Source organism: Microtus oregoni, unplaced genomic scaffold, assembly GCF_018167655.1.
Source record: "Microtus oregoni isolate MIOR12 unplaced genomic scaffold, Mior012 000049F_ref0000343, whole genome shotgun sequence".
In the NCBI taxonomy this organism is placed as follows: Eukaryota; Metazoa; Chordata; class Mammalia; order Rodentia; family Cricetidae; genus Microtus; species Microtus oregoni.
In genome coordinates, this window is record NW_024543223.1 from 4,064,102 (window position 1) to 4,087,412 (window position 23,311).

Sequence of the window (23,311 nt, forward strand, 5' to 3'; positions counted from 1 at the left end):
CACACGACAACAGCCAATCCAAGAGTGGTTCCACTGACAGGACCATAGCCTCTCTAACTTTATGGTTGACAATGAAAGCTCCTGCACACACACACGTGCATACGCATACACACACAATAAAGTGCTTGTCTTCCAAACAAATGGGGTCACCCAATGTTGGACTTTTGTTCTACTTTGCTTTCTGGTACTGTGATAAACACTATGACCAAAGCAACTTGGGGAAAAGAAAAAACTTCCTTCATCTTACAGTTTATAGTCCATCACCCAGAGAACTTAAGGCGGGAAGTCAAGGCAATAGCTGAAACAGAAGCCATGGAGAAATGCCACTCACTGACTCACTCAGCTTGGATTCATACACAACTCAGGCCTATAGGCCTAGGAGTCACACGACCAACAATGGGCAGGGCCCTCTCACAACAAGAAAATATCTCACAAGTTTGCCTACAAGCCAATCTGATGGGGTCATTTTCTCATTTGAGGTTCCTTCTTCCTAGATCACTACAACCAGCATAGACTTAAACCTCCAAAACTGTAAGCCACATAAGTTTTGTCTCTTTATGACATGGCTGCTTCTTACCCACAGTTCCACTGATGGATGTCTTTGGTACCACTCACCCACCTGGGATTGGGGCGTACTGCACTCCATCACTCAGTTCAGGAAACACCATGAGCTAAAACACCTCCTCCACTCCATTCTCCTTCCTGAAATCCCACTTGACACCCTTTGAAAAGGCTACCCAACCCTAACCTCCCATCCTTCGGCCTAAGCCAACACTCCAAGTGCTTCCTAGGATATCTCTGTGTACACACAGAATGTGCCCTCCTAGAGAAGTGACCAACAGCCTCCAACCAATGAGGACTGGTAGTCTCAGTGCCCTCACAGTGATGCTGTGCTATGTGATTTCCATGCTGAGGCTGGGATGCACAATGCCCCCTTTGCTCTGCTACCCAAAACCTCCCTTCAGAACATCTCCACTTAGGGCTTAGGGCTCTGTAAGAGAGCCTACCCCAGCATGGACACACAGATCCTGGGTTCCATATCCAGTACTGGGCGGGGGGGGGGGGGATCTCAACTGAGCTTCCAGCAGGATAAGAAACCATAGAACGCTGCTCAGAAGCCACCTCACCAGCCCCCAGGGAACCGTGAGGTCTAGCCGAACTATCCTGCCCAGGCTAAACATCATCCCCTGGACATCTTGCCCAGCCACAGCTTCAGTCCCTGGAAGATACTGCCAGAAGAAGCTTCCATAGAAACCCTCCCCACCCGGGCCCATGTCACCAGCCTTGGCTCTTACTCCTAGATCTATAGGATTAACCTCTCTTGCCAGGTCAGAACTTAGAACCTGTCCCTGTGCCTTTTTCTCGTATTTCCAGACAACTGTGGCAGGGTAGGGCTGTCCAGCTACAATATCTACCCGAGGGTCAGGAGCCAAGTCTGTGCTTTCCTTTTACCCTCCTCTCAGAGGTACTGCCTGGCCCTTCAAACATGCCAGTCCAAATTCCAACTCCTGTCCTGCCCACTCCTAGTTTTCCCCTTCACCATACAGGGTCCACCCACCCCTATTCAGACTCCTGGTCCATCGTTTCTCTCTATCAAGAAAGAGCCCCCATTGTCCTTGCACCAAAGTCACCCTCCTCAACTGCCAGTCATGCTTCTTTCACCAGCGAGCCCAGAGTGATCCCCAAAGGCAGAGCTGACTCCTTCATGATCCCCACCTCATACCTAATGCTGCAGACACAGATATCAATATGGCCAGATTCACCTACATCTCAGGTGCCCCTTGCAATGATCATTCTGCTCACTGCTGTGTGTCCTTTCACTATCCCAGCTGAAGGGTCACCTCTCTGAGGCTTGCCCCCCTACCTCAGGGTCAGACCAATGTGACCCAACAACATCAAGATTTCCTATGGGCTAGCACCCTCTGTTCCTATCCTACTCCTGAAAGACTGCAACGGAGCTAAGCTATACTCAGCGGAGCAGTGTGTGTGTTGTGTGTGTGTGTGTGTGTGTGTGTCTGTCTGTCTGTCTGTCTGTCTGTAGAGATTTGATGGAAGTAACAGTAAAAATCAATCCAAGCCACACCATCCCTTAATTTACATCTTTTAGAAGCCCCAGGTGAAGGCCCACAGCTGCCCAAGCAGACAGAGAGGCTAAGAAGGATGCAAAGATCCTCCTCAGAGTTGTCTCCAGAGGTGACCCCACCAGCAGGGATGGCAGGGAGCATTTGCAGATGAGTAGACATCAGCTATGAAACCAGAACAGCAAGTGCCTCAAGGACCAAGACCAAACATCTTTTCCTTGGTTGTCTATTAACCTCAAATAGTGCTATAGGGCCAGTAAGATGGTTAAGTGAGTAAAGTTCTTGCCACCAACACTGACGACCTGAGTTCAAGACCCGCACTCCTCTGTTGACAGACACTGGGCTATCCCCACCTTTAGGCTGTTTACTATTCATGGCACTGCCAAGAACATGAGTGCGCCCTTTAAAGGAGCCTAACTGACATTTACAGTTGATAATGTTCATAGATGGCTTTTCAGTCATAATATTCCTAAAAATAACTGGAACAGTCTCAGACACTGACGATTACTGCCTCCCATCTCCCTGAGAAGCGAATGCATCAGCCTGTCTTCTTGGCATGGGGAGTGGGGCCCCGCTGGAGAAACTCACCATAGCAGAGGCAGAGTGCGAGCCATGTGGAGCTGGGAGGACCTCCACGCTGCCACCTCCTGCCTCCAGCGAGGATGAAAACAATGAGAAATTGAAGAGCTTCAAATACAGCAAGGGAAAAACCATCCATTCATCTTACCCAACTACTCTACATAAATTACCATAATAGAAAATGTTCTATTCTACTTCTCCTTAATCTATTCAGATCACTTGAAAAAAAATCTATTCATTTTTGTCTCTCCCCTTCAAACACTTGGATTGCCCATCAATATCTAAGTTTCTTTGCAACCCAACTGTGGAAAGTACAAAGTAATTGTCTAGCCAAATGGGACCCATTTAAAAGCTGATAGCAGTCACACTTCCTTCCTGCAGGAATGGGACTTTGCTGACATGCAGAGGACAACAATGGTTTCTGTCCCAGCTCTGAGGTCTGACAGGCCTCGGCTCTGCCTCTTCATGCTGTGAGCCTGCACCAAGCTCGCTCGTCCTTTCCATGACATCTCTTGTAAAAGTGAAGTCCACTGGGATAGTCTAAATGCTAAAGAAACAACCCAAACCTCTGGGTTTGATTGAGAGAAGCCTGTCTCCCCACCTACCAACCATGAACAGGTGGGATGCAGATGGCAATCCAAAGCTATCGCTATACCAGAAGACTCCTGCCCTCGCGAGACCTGCCGCCCTGCAGCCTTGGGGTCCTACCCTGGATCCTGAGCCTCCAGCCACCAAGCAGGAGGCATAAGCCATGGGAGGATACCTTGAGAGACTTGGGGCCAGGCTTGACAAGATGACCCATTACTGCCAGTGACTGCCATCAGCCCTAGCCATCCCAGCCACAGGAAGGTGGTGCCTGGATAGGCAAGTACTTGGCAGCCAGCATCGCCATCCTTGGGAAAGAGGTGTAGTAGCCTCGTGCTATACTGCAGCTCTCCATGGCTGAGTCCTTCGGGATTCTTGGAGTAATCTGTACCAGGGTCTGCTCTTGGCACAAAAAAAAAAAAAAAGGGCAGTGGCAGTGGCGATGTGCCCCTGTGGACTCTTTCACCCTCACGAGAACCTAACAGAAGCAGTTGAAGGCTCTGATAGCCTCTGGGCTCCTGCAGTAAGACACACCCTCTTATCCTATCTATGAGTTAGCTGTGGCGGAGCTACCACCATGGGTCTTTGCTCCCAGCAACTCTACATGGCAGCTCCCATCACCTCCACCAGACAGCTAGGGAAAATAAGGCCCAGAGCTAAGAGGCTTAGGGCAAGGGTTCGCTACCAGGACCAGGCAGCCTCTGCTGCCTTGTCTCTGGATCCAGTGCTACATAGTCACGGAAGCCATGGTCAGAGCAAAGACTCGGGACAACTTAAAATGAGAGGAACTCCTAAAACTCACTGAAATGTAAGCATCTGTCTCTCTCTCTGAGCTGGGATCAGCTCACTGTCACACACCTCTGCAGGACACAGAACACACCTGCACCATGTTGCTGTCAATTCTGACAAGTCAGAAGTGTGCCGCACTGATGGGCTCTTAAGCGTGCATTTCACTACAAAGAGAGGCATAGCTGCTATCCTGGGCATTCTCGGTGTACCAAAGCGGGCACTAAAATTGATTTAAACAGCATCTCTCCTCTTAAGGGTGAATGAAAGTGAGCACTGCCCCATTTAGTGTGGGGAAGAGTATACACCCACATGACCTTCCTGGATGCCAACTCCAAATAACAATTAAGTGAAGCTCAGGACTGCCAGCTCTGACTCGCCCATTTAACAGAAACCACATCACACATTTCCAGTAAGCCTGCTAGTCTGATTGGGAACAGAGCCTGAGCAATGGCAGAGTCCCACCGAAACAACACTGGCCCTGCCTGCAGCACTGCCTCTCCCTCACCCAGCAGAGTCACAGGAGCTGTGAGGCCCCACACTCCCACTACAGAAACCACAGGAAAACCTGTGAAGTGAGACCAGCTTCCTGCTGAGAGATCTTGCTTGGAGAAGACCAAAGAAGCCACTTCAAGCTCCTTAGGCCTGCCTAGCCACAGTCTGAGTGCTGAATTTGACAAAGGCTCTGGAAGGGGTCTGGGATGGAGGCAGATGACAGGAACCACTACTCTCCTGTCCCAGCCCTAGACTTGCCCCACCCACTACTGCACTTCCAGGTACCACACACCCATGGCCAGTAGTCAAGGAACATGTGAGTAGGAGGCTTGTGACAGGAAGCCAATGGGATGGTCTGTGCAGAGTGGGCTCACATTTGAAAGGGCCCTAAGTGTGGATCTCATCTGTAATATGAACCCTGGATGTTTGCAAACAGTATCTCAACGCCACTCAGTGAAGGACTGCACGGAAACTCCACAACAAAGGAGCAGGCATGCAGCTCAACAGCCCCTCCCCTGGTAGAGGTTTAGAGATGAAACAAGAAGGCTTTTTGTGGGGCACATGGCTGAGTATGGAAACTAGACACCACATCCACCATCCCCATACCCTTGACAAGCACCACCTGCCTGCCAATCAGTTTCTCCTCAAAGAAGGAAACTATAAATGCATCCTCCGTGCACATCAATAAGCTCGCCATGACAGCCCAGACATCCCACCTTAGCCAGGGTTCCAGTCTAGGATCCTACCTTACGCCAACGTCCTCCCTCCTGGTAGCCAGCAATATCCACCCAGGTCGGTCAGAGAAAGTTACAGCCAAGCAAAGAACAAGATAAGACCCTTGTTTCCAAGGAGGGCACCAACTGCCTCGCCTTTCTGAAGCATATGTTCTGAGAAAGCCTCTGCCTGCACAAAGTGCTCCAAAGAAATGCCTCTGAGCCCCTACCGCCTGCCTTTTCCTCGCAGCCTCCAGAGTCAGAATACCGTGAGCCTGATAGGTCTCCATCAAGGGGTAAAAGGAGCTATTCAAAGGCTTATTTTAAGAAAATCAATAGAAATAAAATGCCTTGAAAATGTCATTTTAACATCATCTATTGTACTATTCACTGGGTATGCTTTTCACCCAACTTAAGTAGTTTTTAGTGCTTCAGAAACCAAAACTTGTATCATGTAAAAAAAAAAATTCTCTAAGCATTTCCCATTGCTTTTTTGAACTGTAGGAATAACAGCATTTTTCATAATATTTCCACCACATGTAATGAACAAGGTCTGTGTGTGTTCGGTTTAAACCAAAGCAGGAATTACATTTCAATATGGTTTAAATAGTAGGTCTAAATAGGAAAGTGGAAAGGGAATTATGTCAGCAACAGTCTCCTCCAGACTACTAGTACTTAACTCTTCCAGACCCAGAATCTTCTGAGGGCCAACTCTGTGCCCACTTGTGTCAAAATATGTTCAATCAAGCAAGAAGGAGACATAAAATTCAGTTGATAATTGGAGGCAAAAATCTAAGCTTTGGTTTGAAAAATAAAAACTACAAGGATGACATAACACAAGCCAATGCTTCAAACAATCAAGACATTGAAGTCCAATGACAGATCTGGAACAAGAGATGGCTCATGATTAGACTGACCACAGGGCACCAGCTCCAGAGACGGCTGTGGCCAGAGCAGAGATCTGAGACAGAGCTGTGGCTCAAGTCCAGAGGTCAAGGACAGCATCCCACAGCTCTGAGGGCTGACAATGAGGAGGACTGCAGAGGGAGAAATCTGACCTACCTCTCCCTTCTGAAAAGGACCCCCCTTTGGGCTGAATCACCCAAGGTTACCAACTCAACTCTCCACTCGTCGTCGTGGGCTGCATTTAGAAAGTAGTTGCCTGCGAAAACAGGGAACTCTGTGGGTGCGATCCTTAACTTTGGGGATCAACCTCAAGGGAAGGCCACAGTAAATTCAGCTACGGATGAAAATCAATGGGGTTTGCAGGCACTGCTCTTTCCCTTCCAAACACTTAGGTGGTGGGCCACAGAACACACTTTTCCCTTCGTGGCACCGCTGGAAATGACACCTGGACACCCCCAGCGCCCCCGAAAGCATTCCCAGAGACAAGAACGTAGCTTAGCATGCAAACAGTCCCCTGTCATGTTATTGAAAAAGCAAATCCCTCCCCCCTGCAAGTTCATCACTAAACTTGTTTTGTTGTTGTTTGGTTTTATTTTTCTTGTGCTAAAAAGTCACTCAAATGAAAGAAAAACACTCCTTGTACAGATAATTCCGTGCAGGAGCTGCTGCATCTCCTGGCAGACTCACAAAGAGACAGCAGGAAGGACTGAGCACATGGAAGGGATTGCAGTAAAAAGAGGGCTAGACGTCTAGGGCGTGGCTAAGGACAAGCAGGCTCAAACCACACCCATCGCCCTGGTCGAAAGAGCCTGATAAAATTGCCCCACGACAAGAGCACAAACCGCTGCTGCACCTGCGTGCAAGAATCCAGAATACCCTCTGGCCAGGCCAGGGCTGATCAAAGGCAGCCTCACGTTCTATAAGCCATCACCCCAACACTCTCCAACCCAAGGAAAAACTTCCCGACCTCAGTGGCCAAAAAAACATGATCCTTTGAGGTCTCCCAAGCCTCAAGTGCCAGTCTTCCAAACAGAATGTCTCTCCTGAACGCGCGCGTCAGCTGACATGATTTTAAGGAAACCCCACTCCCGAGAGATCATTCACGGAGTCTGGGACAGGAACCCTAAACCAAAAAAAAAGAAAGAAAGAAAGAAAGAAAGAAAGAAAGAAAGAAAGAAAGAAAGAAAAAGAAAAAAAAAGTGGCTAGTCACGGCGGGAGAAGGGTCAGTTCTTTGGGTGGACCAATGAGAAGGAGGCCTCTGACTTCCGAGACACGAACAAGCAGCCGCAGCACTGCTCCCGCCCTTGGTCTTTGCAGTGACCCCACCCAGGTCGTAACCCCCTGAAGACCTCCAGCGTTGACGTCCTCTGGCTCTGCGGGCCCCCAGCACGCAGCTTTGGATGCTGTGGGTGCGTCTTGGACCTTTGCTGGACCCCAGCTTTGCACCGCCCGGCCTTGAGCAGAGCGCACCGGGTCTTGCTCCGACCGCGAGCCCCAGGCAAGCGGCGGGGACGCAGTGCCCGCAGTGCGACTGGCGCAGCTGCCGAAGCGCGGGTCGCGCCGCCGGGACCCGACCCGGTGGAGCCAAGAGAGGCGCCGGCTAGCAAATCGCACCTCCGGCCCGCAGAGGCTGCGGCTCCAAGAGCCTTACCCAGCGACTAAACGGAGAACTGGTCAGAGATCCAAAAAGGTGCGGGCGGGTACCGTACCCGGATAGGGATGCGAAGTGAACCGAGGTCGAATCAGTCCAGTTTGGAAGGACCGAACCGCGGTGTGTGGGCCCTCTAAAGATACAGGAAGAAAGGGTCTGACCAAAGCCAAGGGATTGGAGAAGGGGAGTGTGGAGAAGGACGGCTCACAAGTGCGACGGGAAGGTGGGAGGGAGGCCCACTATCCTAGGCCAGAATAATTGTGGTGCGAAAAGATGAAGGGGCATCTGCGGTGCCGCAAGAGGGAACCAAGAGAAGTATGGGTTCTGAGCACGCAGGCTGGGACCAATGAGTGCGAGCTGGGGCCGAGACGAGAAAGAGGGTACATGATAATACACCCAAGCCGGAAAGGAACCCCGGTCTAGTACTGGGTTTGCCAAAGAACAGTCAGTGCGCGCCTGGTACACGGTCTGTCCAAGTCGCAGAATCCGGGAAAGGGGCATGGCAGAAACCAGAAAGGGGGACTTGCACAGGGCCAGGGAAACGAGGTTTGTCTCACCAAGGAGGGACCTGCAGGATAAGGGAACTGGACCGAGAAAAGCGCGACGCGAAGGACGTGGTCCGCAACTGGAGCCACTCACCTTGGGTTTGTACAGCCACTTTCGGAACCTGTTCATCATCGCCGCGCCGCGCCGGCCCGGGCCGCGCTCCGGACTGCACTCGCCCGCCGCAGCGCTGAGCCCGGGCCCGGCTGCGGCACGGGGAGGACACGCAGGCAGGGCCGGGACCGGCTAGAGAGCAAGCGCTTGATCCTGAGCGCCTAGCGGAGTGCGGAGCAGCTGGCGGCAGGTGCGCGGGGCAGGTGCGCGGCCGGAAGGATGCTCAGCTAGCGGCGCGCTACCGACCCAAACCCGCGGGCGGGCGGGCGGGCGCGCGGAAAGGCGCGGGCTGGGCGCGCGGCGCCTCGCGGATTGCTGACACCCCGCACCTCCGCCGGTCACGGCCGCACATGCGCCGACGGCGCCACAAGCCCCCGGCCCGCCGCGAGTGGCGGGTGGGGCGCGCCTGGTGAGGCCACCAATCCGCGCCCAGCGCCACTCCGCACCCCGCCCGGGACGCGGACCCAGGGAAGGCGGCTCCGAACTACAGGTCCCGGCGCCCACCGCGAGCGGAGCCTGCCTGGCGTTGCTAGGTGACGGCGCCTAAACGACGCCCAGGCGAGCTGCGGGTGCGGGCGCTGGCCGGTGAGGGCTCTGGCCCGCGGCGCCTGGAGAGACGACACGGGGGCAAACGGAGGCCTGTGGAAGCCTGGCGTCCCGCAGGTAGGCAGGCAAGTGAGGGTGAGGGGCCAAGCGCATCCCATCCTCACTAACTCCAGTTCTCAAATCTTTGCTTACTATTTTCTGGTCTAGGCAGACTACTTTTGCGTTCTTCTTCCCACCTCCCTGATTAAAGGTAGGGTGTTTCCACCACTTCTTTTTTAATCGCCACAACAAATGGTACCTTTTTTAAAAAGATAATTTTTCCGTGATGCATTACCTCCCTAGCAGTGCCATAATTGGGATCTGTAAACACACAAACACAAACGTAGTCAAAAATCTGAGAATTTATCACATGCCAAGAATTCAGCTGAGAACGTGTGATCCCACCTAAAGCTCCCATGCACAGACGAAGAGCGTTTGCTATAGGCAGTAGATCCCAAGAGCCCCCGGATGCACCTGCCCCCAACAATTTTTTCTTTCCCCTCACCCACAACCAGAGCCACCTCTCCCATAGGTCTGAAATGAGACAATGACAGGGACTTACCCCCGACCCAGCACGGGATTCCTGTTCTTCCCCGGATTCTCTGACCTCTATTTCTTTAAATTCAAAGGGAGTTCAGCCCTCCAGCCCCGGGAGAGATGTTCCCCTTGTGTTTCTGATTGATTTTCCCACTCCCTTCTGCTCTAAAAAGCAAACACCTATGGAGGTGTCTCCTAGCTCCAATTCCTTTCCACCCATTCTTTCTTGAACACATTCCCAGCCACTCCTCTGATGCACTTGACCAAAGTCTTCCTTGATTTCGGAGCTGCTAAATCCAATGATGGGTCTGAGCTCTTATCTCTCTCTTACTATTAGCAATACGTGACCCAACTGACTGCCTCTTGTGTGGTACAGCGTATGGACCCTCTTTCTGCCCCAGCAGCTCCTGCATCTTCCCTCAGCCCTGCCCGGCCTTGTGGCCCACCACTTATTTATTCCTTTAAGCTGCTCTGCTGCCCATTCCTGGGTGATTCAGGGCAACCACACTGTTTTGTAAACAGGTTTTTTTCCCCTCTGTCCTAAATGCTAGGATTCAGACCTGTTTGCCTGTTCTTCACTATTTGTACAACTAACAGACCACCTTAAAGTCAACATGTCCACAATTGTATGCTCTCCCATCATAAAAGCTGCTTCTGGAGCTGCAGAGATAGCTCAATTAATAAAGAGTTTGCTTTATTGCCTTATTAGCAAGTCTACCAGAACACACACATACACAAAAGCCAGTCATGGGGCAATATGACTCTGTGGTTAAAAGCACCGGGTGCTCTTACCAAGGATCCAGGTTCAGTTCCCAGGACCTACCTGACTACTCACAACTGCCTGTAACTCCAGTTCCAAGGAATCAAACCCCTCTTCTGACCTTCATGGACACTGCATGCTTCTGGTGTACATACATACATGCAGGCAAACACACATATACATAAGATAAATAAATCTTTTAAAAAAACGGCCAGGCATGGTAACAAACATTTGTCATTCCAGCACTTCAGAGGCAGAGAAGGTGGATCCCTGGGGTTCTTTAGTCAGACAATCTAACCTAGGTGGTGAGTTCCAAGCCAGCGGGAGACTCTGTCTCAAATACGAGGTGGGTAGTTCCTGAAGAGTGACGCTGAAGGTTGTCCTCTGGCCTCCACGTACAAATGCACACACTTGTGTGTGCTCCTATTCATATACACACATAAAAATAAACACAATTTTAAAAAAAAAGATGCTTCTCCCAAAACCACAATCTTCTCCAAGTGAAAACTTTGAGCAGACACACGGATAATAAGCGGTAATAGTGGATTAGTAAGTTATCTGAGGTCTGTGCATCATTAGCCAACTCCAAAGCATGGAGCTGTTCCTGTCTAGTTTCTGTGCTTCGTGGTTGGAAGTTATGGTCAGGATAAAGGCTGACCCCAGGGAGGTAAGTATATCAGGATAAGGCTTAGCTACAGGCAACAACTGATTCCAGCATCATAGATTATTTATGTGTCCATACAAGAGGTGTGTGAAGAGGTAATCCTGGAGGTACAGCGGAACCAGTTTTTCTGGCTACCATCCTTCACCTCTTTCCTCAGGATTGAGGATGGGTGCACTGGCTTTTGCCATCACCTCCTGAGCCCACAAACCTGCTGGAAAAGATAAGAAAGGAATGGCTCTCCACTTCTGTTCGACACTCCCAAAGTTTATCCTCTAGGACTTCTCAGAGATGAAAGAACTTGTACGCATGGCCATAGCCAGCTTCCAGGGAGTCTGGAAAATGTCACCGTCCAGTCAGGCAGCAGTAGGTCTGAGGAAGAGTCGGGAGGAAAGAGAAAGCCATGGAGAATGGCTTGGTAGCCACTCTTAACAGAGTGGCTTTAGTCACGGGACAGGAGCGTATTTTCAGTAACATGAATTTGGGATCTCATGGCTGAGGCCGTTGAACTCATTTCTGATAGAAATGAACCCTCCTCACTTGCTTTAGTTCACTTTGCTTCAGCCTGCCTTCCAGGTCACTTCAAGTGAAAGGCCTGAGTCCCGATGAAAGAAGGAAGTTAAAAGGCCACATATATACATTAAAAAAAAAATCTATCCTCTTAGGAACCAAATTTCAGTTCTTACCTATAAGCTAAAGACTGAGGCACTCAGCATGCGACTCAGCAGCCACCTAACCACCTAATGCAGGAGAGGCCGGGTTCTGCTTGTAGCACTCAGAGTAAACAGACTTTTAAAATGGCACTGGCTCTAGGTGTGGCTCTGTGGGCAAGTTATCCCAGCACTGAGGAAGCAGAGAGATGAGGGTGGAGAGCGTGAGGCCGGCCTCTGCCACACATCAAGACCACCTTCCCCAACACAGAAACAAGAAGAAACAAAACTAAAATTGAGTCAGAAATCAGTAAAGCTGAGGTGCTCAGAGCTGCCTGAGGCTGTGCCCGTTTCCTACCCAAACCGTGATTGTTTTGCCTACGTTTTAGGTGATTTCAGAGGGGATTCAGGATCCACGAATCCTTTCTCTCGTACCCATCTGAGTTCACAGTGCACCTGCTCTTTGTCACAGGTGGATGTACAGGTCCCTGCAAGGCACCCCTGCCCCAGATGGCTCAGACTGGATAGTTAGAGACAGGCTAGGCTCTCAAGAGCTCCTTCCCACCTTCAGTTTGGTTCTTTCACTCATTCCTTCTGTGTCCTTCTATCAAGGTCCACTCTGGATTTGGGAGTGTTTGGACTGATTCCTTTGGTCCTCTTTGACTCCAGTCAGTCAAGGGCATTTGGCCCACACTTTCTGCAGAGATATAGGCTCCACAGTAGGGGAGCAGGAAGCAGTCCTTTCTCCCTGGCACCACTGGACAGCCCATCCACATAAGTTCAGCCCTCTAGATTGGAAAATTGCCAAAAAAAGAAAATCAGAATATCTAATAATGACTGGTGTTGACAGGATCTACACCACCTAAGAGACCTCTGGACATTCCAGTCTGGTGAGTAGGTAGATGGGTGCATAATCTTGATAACCTTAACACATGTGGAAAGACTCACCCATCTTAACTGTGGGCAGGACCATGCCATGGGCAGGGGATGCTGGACTGAATAAAATGGAGAAGGTGAGCACTCGGAGGCATCCAGCCCTCTGTTTTCCTAGTTGTGAAAGCAACGTGGCTGTTTGTCAAGCTGCTGCTGCATTGACTCCCATGCCATCGTGGACGGCACCTTGAACACGTGAAAGAAAGACGCTCACTCTTGGACATTGTTTCCAGGCAATTTGGTTTGCATTGTTTTCCTAGGTGCTGAAGGTAGACTCCAAGGCATGGTGTGTTTTAGGCTGCACTATCTGGCTGAGTCCCACCCCTACCACTCAGCAGCGTATCTTTATAAACTCTCTGCTGAGTCCTGGGATGTGTGTGTGTGTGTGTGTGTGCTGTTCTACTTCACATCTTCACCAGGGATCGAGGGAGGCTTTGAAGGCCGGGCCTCAGGCTCACCCAGAAAGAAAGTTCTCTGTGGTTAGAGAAACAGATTCCCTACTCCAAACTCCTCGACATGGGTTTTATTCTTATTTCTTTACAAAATTATTATCACTGTACCTAGCCCCCAATTAAATGAGACAATAAAACTGAAGTGTATTGAGCAAAGTCATCATGTGGGGATGGATATGGTCAAAACACATTGTCTCCATGTGTGAAACTGAAAGAATAAAAAAATCGTGTTTTTAAAAAGTCGATGAGGGCTTCCTGATCCCCTGCTGCATCTCTGTGGATGGAGCTCAGTGACAGAAGCCCAGCATGGTGAAGGTCCTCGGTTCAGTCAGTGTGCCCTTTCGGTTGGTTTTGTCTTGGCCACCTACATCTTCCAGATTAGATGAGGGGCTGTTTTAGGGTACTTACGCCTTTTTATATTTTTGCCTTCATCATTCACAGATCACTCTCGGCCTAGGCGAGGTTCGGGTGAGCGACAGGGCCCTGCTTACCATACCCACCCAGGCTTAATGACCGTTTAGTTGTTATCAGAGGAGGTTTCCAGAAAGGAATATCAGGCAAAGAAGGCAGGCTTTGGTATGTCAGCATGTAGCTAGATGTAAAGAGATCACCTAACTTATGGGAAGAAAAAGGAGCCATATGCAAAGACCCCAGTAAAGGAAGAGAGGTCAGAGGCTGTGACTTTGAACTGTTAAGGGCTAGTGACATGCTGAGGCCCTTCTGGGTCATACAGCAACTAAGAACCTGGGAATAAACTCCTGAGACTTCACCTCTCCAATCTGCCCCCAGCAGCGAAGGTCAAAGGCAGCAGCGAGGGTCAAAGGCCTAGGGCCCACTGCTCCCACCCCACCCAACCCTCTCAGGAGCTCACATTTGGTGCATTGGGAGGGCTCAGTCTGGGAGAACAAGTGAATGGATTTAAGGCTTCACCTAGACACATGCTCTTTCTCAGACGTGAGGCCAGAGAAGGATTCCATGAACACCGTATCTGACACTGGAGGAGTCCGCAGCCGCACCCCACCACCGCCAGCATGACTTCTGCGGCATGGGCAGTGAGGGTCAGCACTTGCTGTGAACCTAACACATGTCTTTTGTCCACTAGTTGCATTGACTGAGAAAAACTAGGTTTCTCTGGAGCACATACTGAAACCTGTAGAGACGGGTATCTTTCCAGAGCTACCTGACAGCGCCGCTATTTGTCACCAAGACACTAATAACTAGGAGTTCTATGGACGGACACACACACACGAGGAAAAAGGACCTCCCCACACCCACAGAGCTGCCTTTAGCCAAGATTCCTGGAGTGTCTGAGATTGTTTTCCACTTAGGAGAGATCCAGAGTGGAACAAAGGGCCCCCAAGAGCTGTTCCAGAGAAGGAGGGCAAAGGTCATGCATGATCAATGACATCACAGCTTACTGGACTAACCAGTCAAGAGAACGGGACAGGACAGGTACAGACCTCCAGGGCACTGCCTAGCAGATGTGGTCTCACAAAGGGGGCTCTAGTTCCAGGCTCACTTAACACAGAGCACCCCCAACAAAGCCAGAGGGGAAGCCACGGGTCTCCAATTCCATGAAGTAATGTCCAGAAAAGTGCCTAAATCTACCCATGTAGGCAGAGCTAAGTGTCTGGCTTGTTCTGTCCCTCCCAGAGAGAGGAAGCCATATTCAGACAGGGTGAAATTGGCCACTGGGCATGAAGCCCATCTATTGCTCATTTAGCATGTAGTCAAGTCTCTCACCAGGGAGCTCACTAGAAATAACTTGAGTGACCAAAGAGAGGGAGAGGACCATAGGAGCCCTCAGGGCCTTCCAGACCTCCAACAGTAGATGCTCCTTATAGGGTAGGATGGCTTTAATGGACAATCTCCAGGGAGGCAGGCTTCAGAGGGTGCAGGTCAGCCCCAAACCTCTCACCATACCCAACATCATACCTGCTGCATCTTGGCAGGTGTGGATCTGTGTGCGATGAATTGACTAATCTGGCATTGTCCAAGACAGAAGGCTACTGTCTCCTCCTGCCCCATTGATCAAAACCCCATTGACCCATGAGGAATCTACCATGAAATGGACCTGTGGGTTTCTAGGCATGAGAAAAGGTTGTCCTGGTGCCTGTCATCAGGGCTGAGCAGGGATAGAGTCCTAGCTATGCCTCCCCTCAGTGCCCATGGAGCCTCCTTATTGTGTCCCTAGAGCCTGTTCATGGTCCCAGGGCTTCAAAGCTGTTTGCAGACTCTATGAGGTCATTCTCAGAGAGACTGGTTCTCCCTTTGTGTTGGGAGCCCTGTCAGGCCCTGGCTGTGGTAGAACTGGCTCAGAATGCAGTCAGGGTGCATGGGGACTCTGGTCCTCAGTGAAAGTCTTTCCAGCCTTTCTCCCTAACTCCTCAGTGAAGCTTCCCAGGCAGCACCACAGAGAGGTTCCCCCAAAGGCAGCAGGGGAACCCTGCTTTCTTCCTCTGCTGCCACCCTAGAGCCATCTGCATCTCCTCTACAACCACACTCCCTTGGGTTCAACCTCAGCCTCCCAGATCCATGCCTGTTCCCCTCTGGATTTGTTCAGAGGTCAAGCAGGGTCTTTGACAGGTGACCTTCTGGATCTTGGAGTGCTAAGGCATGAGGCTGCTTGGCAATCCTGATCTCTACTGAAAACTTTCGGGGTACCCTACTCAGATTATATGAGTTCTTCTGCAGAACCCTCAGAGGCCTCACCCTTCTGGAAAGCTACATCTTTCAATTCTGAGCATGTCCCTACTTCCTTCCCCTTTTGTCTTCCTTAAATTCTCATTTATGGCATTTTGACCACTTAGAAAAGCTTCCTAATTTTCAAAAATCAGCCTCTGGGCCTGGCATGACTAGCCAGAACTGGCCATCACACTGAGGACCTTGGTTTCATTTCCTGTTACTATGATGAAATACTAACAAAAGCAGCTGGGCGTGACGGTGCAACCCTTTAGTCCCAGCACTCTGAGGCAAAGGCAGGGGGATCTCTCTGAGTAAGGCCAACCTGGTCTACTAAGTGAGTTTCAGACAGCCAGGACTACACAGAGAAACCCTATCTTGAAAAAAAGAAAGGAAGGAAGGAAGGAAGGAAAGAAAGAAAGAAAGAAAGAAAGAAAGAAAGAAATTGAATTACTAACAAAAGCAACTTCTGGGAGAAAAGGTTTGTTTATCTTCCAGTCCAACATACAGCCCTTCATGGTGGGGAAGTAGATGCAGCAGGAGCTTGGAGCATCTGGTAACATCAGATCCACAGTCAGTAAACATGAAGGGGGAATGCATGCTAGTGCTCAGCCCTTCTTCTCCAGTTTATGTCCTTTTTATTTTACTTGAATGTTTCTTGTTATTTCATTTATTGTATTGTGAGCATGGGTCCTGCTATTCACATGGCATAGCTCCTGGGAACTCCACAGCCTTCCGCGATACTTCTGTCTTCTTCACCTGCTCTGGGAAGAGCCTGCTGAAAACTAGCCACCCGTCCCAGCTGGACTGGGGGATGTTCAGAGGCCTGCTTTCTGACCTGAGCTCTTCCTGGGGGTCACCCCACCCACAGCATGGCTGTTGGGCTTTGGTGGATGCCATGGAACCCTGGGTGTAGGGCAGAGAGGGCAGAGGCTGGAGCTAAGAGGCGACCTGAAGTGGGCTTGCCATGACCAAACAGATCACTTGGGTGGCCGGGACCTGAGATAAACTAACCAAGTAGTGTGTTTGAGCTCACCTGAGCCCAAACCCTACCTCCAAAATTCTCACGGTTCAAACCCAGAACCCTCAGGGACTTCCTTCTGGGGTGGGTAAGGGTCCTGCAACCACTTCAGCCAACACCCAAACTGGCCACTCAGAGGTCATGGGTGATGTGATCTGTGTGGGTTTGTTTCAGGCCTCTGCCTAAAAGATGACCTACTATGAAAAATGCATCGAGATTGTAATAGAGCAACTTGACAAATTTAAGCCTGAGAAGGACAATCCCGAACAGTTCCTGGAGACGGCAGCTGCCTCCTTACAGCAGGTAGGGTCAGGGTAGCCACTGGGGTTTCTTGGGAGACCACATCAGTGACATGTGTCACCTGACATTTCCAGCAAACAGCATGAGATCCATTCCTTCCTGTGGGGAGAAGTATGAGACTAGGCACTCCATCAGAAGACTGGTGGTCCTTGTGGAGGCACCCCTTTGCCATGAGAGGGCTCCCCGCGTCCTGAATGCACATCGGACCTGGCTCTACCCAGAACTACAAAACTCCCATGGTGCATTAGGAGAAGCAGCCCAGTCCCCACACAGGGAAAGCTGTGACCGTGTGGACAGCAACAGTGGGGGAAGTAGGGACTTGCTTATGGACACAGTTCTTGGTGGATTGTGCTCAGCCGATGAGAACTCCAGGAGAGAGTCTGGGCCCTCTCCAAGACCTAACTGCCTTGGACCCTAAGTGCCTCCACCTGGTGCTTGTCCACCTCCCTTAGACCCCAGTTCAATGTTTGAGCATTGCTACAACATGCTTGAGACTGGGGAAATTTTACAGAACGTTGCTCTCAAGGTTCTGGAAGCAGAGACATCCAGGATAGAAACAGCAGTGTATCCCCTGCAGAAGGTAAGAGAGAGGCAGACAGGGACAGCGTATCACTGCAATGTCCAACCTGAGCTTGTCACAATGGCAGCTGTACTTCCAAGTCAGTTTTGGATGGTTAACTCTCCAAAGCACACCCCTCCCCCAGCAGACTCTCTGTTGGCAGCTCCAGACTCTGCCCCATTGTTATCTACACACCAGCACTGCAACATTCTGATTGGCTCTCTGGACACCGCTCTGAGTCCCCTTCCCCACCCCCGGAGGCTCTGACTTCTCTTTGTCAAAGTACTCAGAAGTCACCTCACCTGCTAATTGTTGCAGCACAGACCCCTCTCCCCAACCTTCGACTCTTGCATCCAATGGCAAAGAGCACAAATGTCTAAGTAGCGCTGTCTAAGGATATATGTCCTCTAGGTTCCCATGAGTATCCACTAAGAGCTCAGTCATCAAGCCCTGCCTGGCCCAGGTGAGGCCTGCACCTGCCCCCACTCCCGTCCTATTCACTGCCGAAGCTCCCTCTCGCCTCTCTTTCCTGATCTCCCCACAGATGTGACACAGTAGTTATCCTCCCTGCAGAGCCCCTCAGCTCCACTGTGCCCTCCTCATTCTCCACCCATCCTCACATCCCCTCCACCAGCCATACTGCCTTCCTGGTTTTTTTTGAACAGTCCATTTGTTCTTCCCACTGTCCTTGCCACTCCTGCTATCGCCACCCACTTGGAACACCCAGCGTACTCCCTGGGCTGAGAAGCCATTCAGGGCCTTGATAAAAGAAGGGCCGTTTCTTTCAAGTGAAGCCGAGGGAAGTCATTGTCATTACTCTTTGGTGACCACAGAAAACTGAGTTTTAGTTCTCATAATTGGTTTGAGACAATTTTTCCATTAACAACAAATAGATTAATTGTAAATGAGTCCTAGTTGTCACTTGGAAAATCACAAAGTCGTGACCATCTGTGTGCCTTTTCCACGAGAAGCCTAGAACTCTGATGCAACCCAGCAAGTTGGCAACAGTGGATGGAGCTGACATACCCGGGAAGCTGAGCTCCATCTTAAGTGGAGACGCAACTCCCGCTTCAGATGTTGGTCCTTTCAGGTTCTGCCAAAGTCCGTCTGAAGCCAAGGTGGATGGGGGCCTGGGCACTGACTCAGTTTAACAACACACTTTCATCTCCTGCTGCCAGAACTCGCTGGAATATACTGACCGCCAGGTCAAGGCTGGAGATGCCACCTGCCAGAAAGCTGCACAACCCCTAGACCACTAGGCAGAGGCTGACAGAAGGCTTCAGGGCAGAGCATGTGGTGGGCAGACTGCCTAAGTGCATGGTGCCCTAGGCTCTTCTTAGTGTGGACATATCCTTATTTGGAGCCGCTGTCTGAGAAGATGAAACTAGGTTATAGCTGGCTGTGCAGTGTGGATCCAGCTGCAGTAGCCTGGGTTTGCCTGGGCCAACTTGGCTGGGCCTCGGGGAGAGTGCAGGAGTAAAGGGTGAAGTACCCTGGCAGCTCTGGCGGCCTAGCCTGTGGCTTCTGTCTCGACTCCTAATTAGTTACCAACTCTTTGGAGTAAGCATAAAGTCACTGATGCATTGATCTAGGGCTGAGTTTTGTAGGTGGACTCAGGTGGGGTCAGTCCCTGGGTACCACCTTGGCTCTCCCTGTGCTCAGAAGCCTCTTGCCTGGCAAGAACAGGCTATGCTTAAGTACTTGGGGAATCCACCTGGGACTAGGGACGAAGGAGAGGGCAACATGGGCACCATAGGCACGCTAGGTAGCCAAGCAGTGAGGAAAACTCTGACTTTGAGGAGCAACAGATCCCTGGAAGTGGGATAGGGCTTCCTGGGCAGAGGGACCTACCAAGATGAGACCCCAGGAGCACAAGGCTCTTACCTATGACTGAGAGTGGTAGACATGAAGTCCAACAAGGCCTGTGTGCTATTCAGACCTGGCTATTCAGCTTATATAGCTGGCCCATGGGGAGGTTGGATGTAAGCAGGGAAAGATCAGAGCAGAGCCCAGACTGTAGACAAGAGGGAATGAGCATAGAAAGATCCTGCAGGGCAGGACTAACAGGAAAAGCATAGGCAGCTGGATAGCTCTGGGGCAAGCAGCCAGAAGAGGAAGAGAGAAGTTAATGGAGCTTGTACAAGAGTTTAGGTGAGAGAGGACTGGAAAGATGGCTCAGTGGTTAAGAGCACTGGCTGCTCTTCCAGAGGACCCAAATTCAATTCTCAGCACCACATGGCAGGTCACAACCATCTATAACTTCAGTTCCAGGGCATCTGATGCCTTTTTCTGGCCTCCATAGGCAGTGCTTGCATGTGCATGGTGTACTACAGACATACACACAAGCAAAACACACTTACACATAAAATAAAAATTTAAAAAAAAATAGCTGGGTGGTGGTGGAGCACACCTTTAATTCCAGCACTTGGAAGGCAGAAGCAGGCGGATCTCTACGAGTTCAAAATCAACCTGGTCTACAGAGTGAGTTCCAGGACGGCCAAGACTACACAGAGAAACCCAGAAGGAAGGAAGGAAGGAAGGAAGGAAGGAAGGAAGGAAGGAAGGAAGGACAGAATGTCACACAGGAAATGTGTCCCATATTAATATTTATTAAAATATCCAGTGTTTTCCATGGCTCAAAACTGTTTTCAGCAAAAGTCTCCCTCAGTGCCAGTCCTAGGACTGAAGCAGAGAGTAGCATTTGGTTCTCTCTAAGGACTTTTCAGGAAGCTTGGTTTGCATCTAGTAAATAATAAGTAAAAATTATGTAAAAAGTACATATAAGTGAGAATCCATTGCACATACTAATATAAAAGTTTCGCTATAGTGTGAAGGTGATTTCCCCATCAAATCTCATGCTGAAGCTGAATTCCTCAGGACCACAGTGTTTGAAGATGACATTGGGAGAGATGATTCAGTCCTTGGGGGTGAAGCCCTCAAGACTGAATGTGTCTCCCCAAGTGAGTTCTTGTCCTGGCCTTAACAAGAGAGTATATTATTATGAAGCAAGGCTAGCTCTTGTGTTTAATTTCTGTACATACCTGGTTCCCTCCTCTTCTCTGCCATATATGGAGCAGCATGAAGCCCTTACTGGAAGCCATGCAGGAGCTGGCACCATTCTCTTGGACTCCAGGAACTGTGAGAAACTTTGAAGAGGGGATATGATGGTTAGCCTTCACGATCAACCTTCCTGGATTTGGAATCAGCTGGGAAACAGGACTCTAATGCCTCTAGATATCTGGACTGAAGGCAGATAGATCAAGGAGGGCAAGAAGAGAAACAGAAAGGGCACTTGGGATATCATGGGTCAATCTCAGGAGGCCAACAGCAGAGCCCTTAGTGGACATATGCTTGTCTCCAAGTGAAGAGGCCAAGCAGACAGCCAGGTAGAGGGTTCTGGAGTGCAGGGAGAGCTACAGACCAGTGATGGGGACATTTCAGGGCCAGCATATTCTCAGCCTGAAGTTGGACCAGGTCACCTGGGAGTACTTGTGAATCATGGAGGAACAAGCCCAAGGTGTTCGCTTATGGAAAAGTTGAGATGTCAGGAAGAGTAGCAGCAGAGCTGAGAACAATAGTGGCTAGTGGAAATATTGTAGCCAGATGTGCTCCAAAAGGAACCTGGGAAACAGGCTGGGACTCCAGCTAGAACCTTATGCTGAGAGTCTGGGGAAGGGTGGAGGGGCAGGGACCAGCCCAGTTCCTCCAGGGCTGTCCCTGCAAGGAACCTCTCCTGCCATTGCTGCCGCTGCGCATACAGGCACATCTTAGTGCTGTAGGTATCAGGGAAGCAAAGGTAAGGTAGTGTCCCTTTGCACACTCTGTTGTATTAGCAAGCAGGCTCAAGAATGCCTTTTCAGGCTTCTTCTAGTCCTGGGAAGCAAGGGCAGTACCAGAAATGACACTCACAGGGAAACTATGTCATGACTTGGGATGTGTCCTGGGTCTGCAGACTCTTCTATTACCCTGTTATTCTTCTAACATAAAAAAAATTAGCTGGGTGGTGGTGGTGCACACCTTTAATCCCAACACTCAGGAGGCAGAGGCAGGCTGATCTCTGTGAGTTTGAGGCCAGCCTGGTCTATAAGCGTTAGTTATAGGACAGGCTCCATAGCTACAGAGAAACCCTGTCTCGAAAAACAAAAAACAAAAAATGAGTCAGATGGTGGTGACACACACCTTTAATACCAGCACTTGGGAGGCTGAAGCAGGCAGATGGATCTCTGTAAAGTCAAGGACAGCCTTGTCTACATAGTGAATTCCAGGACATCCAGGGTAACACAGAGAAACTCTGTCTTGGAGGGAGGAGAGAAAACAAACCTTAAAATAAGGCTGGAGCCGGGCGGTGGTGGCGCACGCCTTTAATCCCAGCACTCGGGAGGCAGAGGCAGGCGGATCTCTGTGAGTTCGAGGCCAGCCTGGTCTACAAGAGCTAGTTCCAGGACAGGAACCAAAAGCTACGGAGAAACCCTGTCTCGAAAAATCAAAAAAAAAATAAAAAATAAAATAAAATAAGGCTGGGCTAGCAAGATGGCTTGGTGAGTGAAGGTTCTCATAGTGTCAAACCCAATGACCTGAGGTTGACACCAAGGACACACATGCTGGAAGAAGAGAATCAATTCCTAAGTTGTCTTCTGACCTCCACATGTTTGCCATGCCATGTATGCCTGCACACAGGAGTGCACATACGCATGCACGTGCACACAAAATAATTTTTACATGTAATTTAAAAACTAAAACCATTGAGATACCAGTGTTTATCGGTAGAGGTGTGTGTCTCAGCTAGAGCGCATTTCCAATCTCCAGCACTGATGGAGGAAGGTCATTGGCTAATAAAGGAACTGCCCTGGCCATTTTATTGGTTAGAAGATAGGTGGGAGGAGAAAACAGAACAGGATACTGGGAGGAAGAGGAAGTGAGGTCAGAGACTCCACAGCCCTCTCGGGAGCAGACGCCTCAGAGAGAGACACCATGCCCCGCTCCCGGGATGAAGCTCCGACCCAGGATGGACTAGGCTGGAATCTCCCCGGTAAGCACACCTTGGGGTGCTACATACAGATGATTAGAGGTGGGCTAAATTAATATGTGGGAATTAGCCTAGAAGAGAATGGGCCAGGCAGTGTTTGGAGGAATACAGTGTCCGTGTAATTATTTCGGGGCATAAGCTAGCCGGGCAGGTGGCCGGGGTGTTGGGGACGCAGCCCCGCCGCCACCCTTATTACTTCATATGGCGCCCACGTGGACAACTGCTTCCACATAAAGCCTGAGACAGCTTGGGAAGTAATTCTAGAACAAAATGAAAGCATTGTGCCTGGTTTCTTGGTAGCAGCAATTTCTCGGTTCTACTCTGCTTGCTAGAGGCAAGCAAGCGCCTCATCTAAGAGAGGCTTCCTGACTCAGCTTTAGCTGCAAAGCCTGCAGCTCATTAAGAGGTCCTGCCACAAAACACTTAAACGGTGTTGACGAAAAGCTGAACGCGTGCTTTTCGGTTTTCAGCCGTAGCAGGAAAAAAGCTGTGCCGTTTAAAAATGCCGGCTTTCTGGGCTGTCCTGCCAGGACAAACTCTGACTCTTTTACGCAGGCGGTACGTGTGGTTTGCAAGCACAGGCTGCTGAATCTCGCTTGCTGGCAGGGACCTTGAAATGCCATACCGTTGTTGCAGTAAACATGGCTACCGCCTGTATATCCGCCATGAGGCTGGAAAGCTAAGGAATGGG

At 50.3% G+C, this 23,311-nt stretch overlaps 2 protein-coding genes across 5 annotated transcripts in view; one reads left to right on the top strand and one right to left on the bottom strand.

Annotated features, from left to right (window-relative positions):
• LOC121436579 (lateral signaling target protein 2 homolog) overlaps nucleotides 1–8,899 on the bottom strand; it is a 96,331-nt gene extending 87,432 nt beyond the window's left edge. For 2 of the 4 annotated variants that reach the window (XR_005972708.1, XM_041636597.1), the window contains exon 1: nucleotides 8,437–8,899. Coding sequence is in view for 3 of the 4 variants with exons in the window: in XM_041636597.1 (XP_041492531.1) it covers nucleotides 8,437–8,475 (39 nt within the window). In the remaining variant the exon portion in view is untranslated. The remainder of the gene's footprint in view (nucleotides 1–8,436) is intronic. The other 2 variants (XM_041636594.1, XM_041636593.1) reach the window with 2 other exon arrangements.
• Nucleotides 8,900–9,031: 132 nt separating this feature from the next.
• The window catches only part of LOC121436548 (cilia- and flagella-associated protein 99-like), a 48,507-nt gene continuing 34,227 nt past the window's right edge, over nucleotides 9,032–23,311 (top strand). Inside the window, exons 1-2 of the mRNA XM_041636549.1 lie at nucleotides 9,032–9,117; nucleotides 16,910–17,038. Of these exons, the coding sequence (XP_041492483.1) occupies nucleotides 16,925–17,038 (114 nt within the window). The 5' untranslated portion in view covers nucleotides 9,032–9,117; nucleotides 16,910–16,924. The remainder of the gene's footprint in view (nucleotides 9,118–16,909; nucleotides 17,039–23,311) is intronic.